This window comes from Cynara cardunculus, unplaced genomic scaffold (assembly GCF_001531365.2).
Source record: "Cynara cardunculus var. scolymus isolate 2C unplaced genomic scaffold, CcrdV1 Un_Scaffold_8296, whole genome shotgun sequence".
NCBI classification, from domain to species: Eukaryota; Viridiplantae; Streptophyta; class Magnoliopsida; order Asterales; family Asteraceae; genus Cynara; species Cynara cardunculus.
This window is the reverse complement of record NW_020204111.1, coordinates 4,333-13,905: the sequence shown is the minus strand read 5'-3', so window position 1 is coordinate 13,905 and position 9,573 is coordinate 4,333. Positions and strand designations below refer to the sequence as shown.

General features: G+C 37.8%; 1 protein-coding gene across 1 annotated transcript; it reads right to left on the bottom strand.

Moving 5' to 3' along the window:
* Nucleotides 1-561: 561 nt before the first annotated feature.
* Nucleotides 562-1,833, bottom strand: LOC112505086. The gene has a single exon (XM_025109037.1). It carries the CDS (start codon nucleotides 1,831-1,833, stop codon nucleotides 562-564), a length of 1,272 nt encoding a protein of 423 aa, XP_024964805.1.
* Between the last annotated feature and the right edge of the window lie 7,740 nt (nucleotides 1,834-9,573).

Genomic DNA, 9,573 nt, shown 5'->3' with positions numbered 1-9,573 from the left:
TTTTTGTTGTATTTGAAAATATTTTGTAACCTTGAAATCTTGTCAAGTCGATGATCTGTATATTTTGAATATTTGAAAAAGTGTTATTCTTAAACTGTTGCCAAGACTCGCTTACCTGTTACATACCGTGTTTCCGCTTTAACGGGGTCTGACAATCCCCTATTGAAAAAGGCGTGCACACGCTGAGCCCAACCTAAGCTAACCTCGCAGAGGACATTCTTTCGTCCTCTATCGAATGCACTGCCCGGGAACCACAACATACTCCAACATCCTCTCAAAAGGATGCTGGTTTTAAAATAAGAGTCCAATCGCCTAAGGACTCGTCACAACCCAAAGAGGCATCCATTGCCTCTCCACACTTGAGTGACCAACCAAAGTATGCTTCAGAGGCATATGCGAGAGTCACAGAGACTGAGGGTCTAGTTTCCCAAATTTAATTTTGAACCCATTTAACTCATCAAGTATATCAGACCCTGTTAAGCGGCATGGCGGCCTTCCATGTTCTTCAATGCCATCAAAAGACTTCTTGTCTCTCCGAAAAACATGTCTTTTTGGCAAAAATCAACGATGCCCCATGTAACAATATTTTCCTCCATGCTTTAGTTGTTGTGATTTTGTATGCTTATGGCAACAAGGACATGCTAGTTGACCTTTAGTGCTCCACCCAGATAAATTAGCATAAGCAGGAAAGTCACTTATGGTCCACAACAAAGAGGCATGCATTTGAAAGTTATTCTTGGTTGATGCATCATAAGTATTCACTCCAACATCCCATAACTCCTTTAACTCCTCCACTAAAGGTTCTAAATAGACATCTATGTTATTTCCAGGAGCAGAGGGTCCAGGTATAAGCAATGATAGTATAAAATAAGGTTGTTTCATGCACATCCATGGTGGAAAGTTATATGGCATTAAAACCACAKGCCATGTACTATGAGAAACACTCATAGTCCTAAAAGGATTGAACCCATCAGTTGCTAAACCAAGTCTAACATTTCGAGGCTCCTTGGCAAAATCAGGATATTGAAAATCAAATGTTTTCCAAGATGGGGAATCTGCAGGATGTCTCAAACAACCATCTCTAGTACGACTCTCCTCATGCCATCTCATGGATACAACAGTTTTGGAAGACATATATAGCCTTTGCAACCTTGGTTTGAGTGGAAAATAGCGCAAAACTTTTGCCGCAATCTTCTTCTGCTTATGGGATGTAGTTGACTTATCTTGGGATTCATTTTYGCTTTGTTGATACCTTGATGTGTGACAAATATCACATTCAATCTTCTTACTATTTTCGTTGCGGTACAAGATACAGTCATTTGGGCATGCATCAATTTTCTCATAACTAAGACCCAAATCCTTTATAATCTTTTTCATTTCATACAATGACTTGGGAATAGAAGCATTTGGGAATGCCTCCCTCAATGTATCAAGCATCATGGTGAAACCTTGGTCATTGCATTTCTCTATACACTTGCTATGAAATAGTCTAACGATAAATGAAAGTACGGAGAATTTTTCACATCCAGGATATAGTTCTTTCTCTGCATCTTCTAATAGTTTATAAAACTTTTTTGCTTCTGGATTCGGCTCATCTGGTTCTTCCTCTTCTACGTCTATTTCATCTTCAAGTATGTTTTCATCTAAGATACCAAAAGCATCATGCACCAATCCTTGCATGTCATCGARTGTATMCAATATARGACGAAAGGGTTGGGAAATAGAAGGTGTAATTCTATAACCTTTTAAAAATCCATCGCATATGAGATGCATTCTAGCCTCCTCCTGAGTAACCCATGCCTCATTACCGCATTTAATGCATGGACATAACATTTGCCCACTTGAACACTAGTTAGAAAACATAAGACCAAGAAATTCTTCCAAGGATCTTTGATACTCGATAGTCATTCTTGGTAACAACATCCAACTATTATCCATATTGGCCCCTAAATAAATAACAAAAGGCACCAATTAAGCTTGTTATTGATGGAGCATACAACCCAAACAGATTTCCATTATACCATTGATTGTTTTGCTTAATATTTTAATATCATGTGGATTAAATCAATCATCTTTATCCGATTATGATCAAATCATTAAGAATTATCATATCAAATCATATTTACTCAAAACAACAATAACATAAACCCAATGATGGACCTGGACCAGTAATTTCTAGTGGGATTTTTTTAGAATTTTACTTTTTTGATGTTGARTGCAGAAGGTATATTTATGATCAGAAGAATGGTTCTGTGAAGTCTATTCTTGACATCAATTGACCTTTCTTTACACTCCATCTTCACCAATCTTATCCCTTGCTCCTAAATTCACCCACTTTCACTGCAATCTATCCAATCTTTTATCAACTCAAGAGCAATGGAAAGGACACAAGAGACGCTAACACATACCAGACATATTGTTACCTATGATGTGGTTTCAATAGTAAAATCATTTGAGAAACCAAGCATTTGGCTAAACAGTAAATAAGCATTTAGTAAATGGCAATGATACTACAATAATAAAGTTGGTATCATGAATGTAAGCAAGTAGTCATTTAAAGAAGTTTGCAAAATGAGGAAAGCCAAGAGAAAGGATTCAGAGCTTTGAAACTTGGTTAATGGGTCATAAAATTAGATGCTTCAACAGAACATGTGCCTGTTTGAACCATAAGTTTACTGTGCACACAACCGTGTAAACAATTTACTGTGCACACAGCCATGTAACTGTTTCTATATCTATATACATGTGACTGTTTCTATATCTATCATGGCTASTGTATTGATCCATAAGTTTGAACCATACAGTCTACTATCATGGCTACTGTTTCTATATCTATCATGGCTAAAATTCATAAGCTCCATGAAAGTATTTATCTATACACGATCGACACATGTGGTAGTCATGATGTGCACCAATTTTAACTGACTAAAATTTACAAATAGAGCAGCCACTTTTTTCAGCACAGATAAGAAATTCTTAAGAAGATAAAAATACATAACCTCCTGTTAGCTACTCTTATCGAAGCACACTTTCAACTCAATACTAAGATATCAGTGTTACTACATATTAACACAATTAACATAATTACTACATATTAACACAATTAACATAAAAATACATAAGTGCACTACAAATTTAAGTTAGACAAAGTACTAGTCGGTTTGATTTTGTAAATCTTTTTGGAGATTTGGACTTTTGGTTCTCCATTTTGGAGAAATTTTGAGGAATTTATTAGAGATGCTATAAGAGCATCACCAATGGAGGTTCTTTATAATGACATGCTTTATGCACTTTTTGTTGCCATCTCATCTTGAACTCATCAAATTAAAAACTCTCTTAAAGTCCACAATGATACTTTATAAGAACCTCTTTTTTGTGGGTTCCATTGATTTTTGCAACATCAATAATAATTATAAAATCATGAAAATAAAATAAAAAACTTGAAAAATGTCATTTATCACAAACTTTATGGGGAGAACCAAGTTCTTGTACAAGAACCTAAAAAAGATAAGGTTCTTATAAAAACTCTCCACAATAATAGCTTCAACAAATTACTTCATTTTTTTAATTAGAACCTTGCATTGGAAACATATCTCCACTGTGTGAAAAAGCTCACCCAAACTTTTTCATAGTTTTTTCAAAATTTCCAGGGTCCCTATCATTTTAATTTTATACCATTTATATTCTTATTTATAAAAATAAGTATATTATGAGAATTTATACAAATACATATTTATTTATATCGAGAAAATATTACTAATTTAATAATATATTTGTTTTACATAATTTTTGAAATATATTACTACAACATATATAATATTTAAAAGTATGTCTAATAAAAATTAAAAAAATGTATAAAAGTATAAAAAAGATTAAGAAATTTATAATAATTGTATAAAATATGCCCAATAAAAATTAAAAAGAAAAACGCCAAAGAGACTTTGGACCATGGAGAAGAAGGTTCGTGTTGATGCATTGTCTTGCTTGTATCTCTTTCTTCTTAGTATTGATGTGCATTGGTATTGACTTTCTTGCATTGGATCTCTTTTATTTACACATTGGTTTGACTTTTTTGAAGGTAATTGATCGTAGTTAAGGTTTTCTCCTAAAGTTTCCTTCTTGTTTCTCGTTTGTTTGTTTGGTGGTGTTCGATTTGCTCTCCTTGCGTCCTTCCTGCTATCCGAGAGAGGCTGTTTTGTTTTGGTTTTTGCTGGTTTGAATATTCTCAAGTTAAAAGACAGCCGGTAGGGTTTTCTCCTAAGTTTCCCTTATTGGCTCACGTTTGTTTGGTTGGGGAAGGTTGATTTACTTTCCTTTTTTGTTGCCTGCTGATTGAGAGAGGTTGTTTTTGGTTTGATTATTGCTACAGCCACTCTCTCTTCTTCTTCTTCGGCCATTTTTGGGTTTGATTTGGTTACACGTGGTTTTGAATTGCGCATGCGGGTAAGGTTCTGCTCTTTACCATGTGCTTTTTCTGTTTTTGGCCTGTGTGATCATCGTCTTCCCAGATCTGGTCGAGGGATGTTTTGGTTAGGCCTTGGTGAGTGGTTGTTGCTGGGTGGTTGTCTTGGTTGTGGGCTGGTCTTAGGTGGCTGTTGTTTTGGCTGCGTTTTCTTAATTTCCTGACGAACCCGACAACTGTTTTGTTTTCGGTTTTGTTGGTTGCTGGCTGGTTGTTTCTACTTAATAGAGAGTGAGTTGTTTTGTTGTTGATCCTTTCTCTTTGTTGTTTGATCTGGTTGTGTTGGTTTTCTCGCCTTTTGGTTCTTTCGCCTTCAATTTTCTCTTCCCTGTTGTTCTTCAAAGGTTAGTATCGTTGTTCTATCTTATGTTGTCTTATTGTGGTTTCTTGACATTAAGGGGTGTGTTTATGAAAACTTTGTTGTTTATCTAGGGCTGTTTGACGTAGGGTTTCAGCGTCCCGTTCTCCGAGGCCTTCGTTACCCTTATAGAGTTGCGGTAGGTGAATTTCAGCTTTTCGGCTTCATCCTAAGATGGAGTGTAATCAGGTAGGGGTGGAAGGAGTATTGAATGATAGGGAGGGTACTGATGTCTCTATAAACCCTTTGAAGCCTAGAATTTTGGTGTTTGCTAGACTGTCCAGGGGTGGTTCTAAGGAAGGTAATGGAGTGGATTTTGGGAAGGTAGATAGAAGATAGGACTCAAACCCGAATTCCGATTCCGAAGAGCTGCCTAAGGAAGCGGTCAAAACATATCACTCAACTTTGTATGGTTATTTTTTTGGGACCTTGTAGGAAGCCAAATTCCTCTTAAGTATCAATAAACATAGTAAAAACAGAAATTGATTGGAAGCAAAAACTGTGTAATTGAAAGTCGTTGACAGAAGTACTCAAGAAGAAACTAGGAATGAAAAACAATCTTTAATAAGTCAGATGCTTTATTAGATTTCGAGTAAGACAATGATCTCTCAATCGAATAGTATTCTCACAAGAATTCTCTATAAAAGGAGCGTAGTAGAATTCGGCAATCTTTTAGGTAATTTTAACTTGAGGAGGATGCCTCCTTTTCTACGTCCAAGCTAAACAGAATCTCCTAAATTCTAGGCTTCAAACTCTAACTTATTGTTTAGCATCCTCAGCCTTCACGTTCCTTGGAAAGTGGAATGACTTGAGTGTACGTGGCATATTCTGTTAAGAGTCTAGGAGATAAGTTTGAACAACTTGTGTGCAAACCATGGGAGTAGGAGACTCAGAGGCTCTGTATGTATTGTCCAGAGGCTCTATGTCTGGAATGTAGCTCTATATCAAGTACTTAAGCTTTTCGATGCTTAATCCGTCGGTATGGTATGGAGCCGACTAGTCGACTCTATTGTCCACCAACATTAGGTAAGGATGTCTGCCCATGAATAGTGCTTTTTGTACTATTCACTGTGGCAAAGGACAAGCCTTCCTCTTAAGGCTTTACACGCATTCTAACCCTACCATATTGCATTAAATGTTCATTTAATGCATAGGGTATAAATAGAAGTGTTTTCTCCATGCAGAGTGTGTGCAACTCACTCTCTAAACCTAATTCTTACTTTGAGCATTTTCTAGCTTAAGTAAATGATCTTCTCTTTAAAGCATTTCTTTTCTCACTTGCTAAGAATCTTTGTGTAACCAAAGATTGTTTAGATAAATTTTCTTACCTTATCTTTCCACAAACAATCTTGTAAAATTTGTATTGATCTTCTTTATCAATATACATTTTAAATTTGAAAATATTGTGTTTGTATTCATCCCTCCTTCTACAAACTGTTTTACTCATCTTGTAGACCCTTAGGGACCAACAAGTGGTATCAGAGCAGTGTTTTCTTCTCTCTATCTATTTAGCTGTTTTCTATATTAGTTTATCTCTTTCCTTAGATTACTTTACCGCTTACAAATGGCTTTACAAATTACAAAGACACACACACACCCAAAAGACCATGGCTCTCTTACCAAACCTCCCCGGTTTGTTCGTGACAATTTTTGTCTCTGGAAGAACCGGATGTCCCTGTTTCTTGAAGATGTGGATCCTGAAATTCCACATTACATAGAAAATGGACCATATATTCCATTTGCTGTTGCTCCGGCTGTTCCAGCAACAGCTATGACTGCCACGATTCCTAAATAGAAGATTCCAAAGCTCCCTCATCAATGGAGCGATGAAGACAAGAAGAAAATAGCTATAGACACGCGCGCTCGGTCTATAGTAGCTATGTCTCTTCCTGAGGAGATTTATCACTCCGTGATGAAGCTTAAAACCTCTAAATCCATGTAGGTCACACTTTGCATCCAATATGAAGGAACCACTCAGGTTCAAGAGACCAGAAAGATCAATCTAGTAAGACAGTATGAAAGCTTTACCTGTGGAAAGTCTGAGACGCTGTCTGAAGTACATCAACGTTTTAACTGCCTCCTTATTGATCTTAGGGCTGTCGGCAGGGAAAATTCCAACTCAGAAACTTTAACCAAGTTTCTGGAATGTCTTCCTGAGTCTTGGGACACCTTTTCCATGTGTCTCAAGATGTCCAATGACATGTCCACTCTTTCTCTCTCTACTTTATACGGGATTCTGCTTAACCATGAGCAATGTCGTCAATTGGAGAGAAATGTTGTAAAAGATTCCAGGGCAATGAAAAGCTCTCCTTTGGCTTTGATCTCTGAAGCTTCTTCAGCTGAAACTTCTTATACCCCTTTTGTCTCTTCTCTTCCTCCTGTTGTTATTAGGGAGATAGACTCTTCTATCTCTGAGGATATTCCAGAATATGAATTAGCAGATTTTGATGATTCACTGGCCCTCCTGACTAAGTCTTTCAGGAGGTTTGCCAGTAAAAGCAACTACCGCAGATCTTCTCAGCTGTCCCTCAAGGAAAAGCCAAAGTCTGAAAGAAAAGACAATGCTTCAGCTGTCTGCTACAACTGTCACCGGCCCGGACATTTTGCAGGTGAATGCAGATCAAAGAAGACTGCGATGCCATCTTCCCAAGCTCCTTCCTCTTTCAGGACCAAAGATGAAAAATACTTGAAACTGAAGGAGAAAGATAGGAAGGTGAAGAACAACCAGCGAAAGGCTAAAGGCCTTGTTGTTGAAGAGCATGACTGGGCTGAGTCATTCGATGAATCATCTTCAGATGAAGAGGATACAACCAATATTTGCTTGATGGCCATAGATGCAGATGAAGGATCTTTAGAAGCATCTACTTTCTTTGAGCCATCTTCCTCTTCTACTACTCAGGTATGTTCCCTGAATGAACCCTCCTCTTCTTCCAGTCTTTCTGCACTGGATACATTGACGGTTGACCTTTACAATGCTCTCAATGGCAAATCGAAATCAGAAATGCTTAACGTTGATCTTTAAGAGCAATTGAAGATTTGCCATTCTAAGATCAAAGAACTGACCTCTGTCGAGAAAAATCTTAAGGATCAGGTTATTGTAAACCAAGCCATCACCGTTGAATGTGAGAAGGCTATCGTTGAGCGTGAGCGAGCAATCGTTGAACTCAAGGTTGAGAAAGCTACCATTGAAGGGTGGTGTAAAGCTTCCATCAAAGCCTCTGAGATCATTAACGCTCAGATCCTCGCCAAGATAACAACTGATCTTGGATTCTCCTATGATCAGGAAGAACGTGTTATAGACAAGTCCATGCTCAAATTTAGCACCTTCGTCTCTTCTATTCCTAACACTTCTTCCTCTCAGTCTTCTTCTTTTACTGAGAGTCATCTTGAAGGAAATCCTTCGAGTTCAGTTGCAAAGACAAAGGTAAATCCGTTGTCATAGCATCCCTTCCCAAGAAGTCTAACAAGTCTAATAGATCAAGGTCTATTCCTTCAGCTTGTAAAGCTTCTTCCTCTTCAAGGACTAGGAAATCTAAACCCTTTCAGAAATCCAAGTCTCAGCTCAAGGTGAACTTTTCACCTAAGGAATCCAATCCCTCAAAGGTTCCTCCTAGAACCAATGAGAAGGGAATCCTTGGAGCTGGTCCCGCTTCTAGTCTGATACTTCCTGGCCCTAAGCTACTCTAAGCTTTAGGAACTGTAAACACTATAATGAGAAAACACATATTGCTAGCAAGCGTCCTTCTGCCGCCAAGGCTGGTTCACCAGCCAAGGGCAAGAAAGTAACCAAGGTTGAGAAATCAACCAAGGTGAAATCATCCACTAAGGCTGCAAAAGCAACCACAGTGAAGGAAACCACTGGAGCCTCTTCTTCAGGCTCAGCGAATATAACTCCTACTGAAAAGTCTTCAGTATCCGACGTTGTAGTCCCTACTACTGATGCCTCTTCATCAGGCTCAGTGAAGACTTCCACTGAAACTACTTTAATAGTGTCAGAGGTTGTTCCTCTCTCCATTCAAACCTCTTCAGGTTTAGTGATGCCATCTACTGATACTGATTCTTCAGCATCAGAGGATGAAGCCTCTAACAAAGATGGACCCCAATAGCTGGGTACCAATATCATTCTTAATTTGTTTCCTTGTGTAGGACGTCAAAGGTATATGGTATCTTGACAGTGGATGTTCAAGACATATGACTGGAGATAAATCCCTGCTAACTCATTTCAAGGAAGAAAGAGGACCTTTCGTAACCTTTGGAGGTAACGGAAAAGGATATACTAGAGGTTTTGGTATATTAACCAATGATGCAACAACTTTCAAACGCGTTGCATATGTTGAAAGACTGAAGCACAATCTTCTTAGCATCAGTCAACTGTGTGATAAAGATTATATAGTTAAATTCTCGAAGAATTCATGTCACGTTCTTGACAAAGATGATAAGGTTTCCTTAACCGGTTCTTGTCTAGAGAATGTATACATCATCTATATGAATTCCTCTCTCACTGAGAATAGCTGTTTCTTCTCAAAAGCCTCATCAGATATTAACTGGCTATGGCTCAAACGACTTTCTCATCTCAACTTCAAGACACTCAGCGAGCTGTCAAAAAATGATCTTGTCACTGGTCTTCCTCATCATTATTTTGCAAAGGAATCTCTTTGCTCAGCATGTGAAAAAGGAAAACACACAAGAGCTAGCTTCAAGTCTAAGCAAATCTCTTCAATCATTGCACCTCTTCAGTTATTGCATATGGATC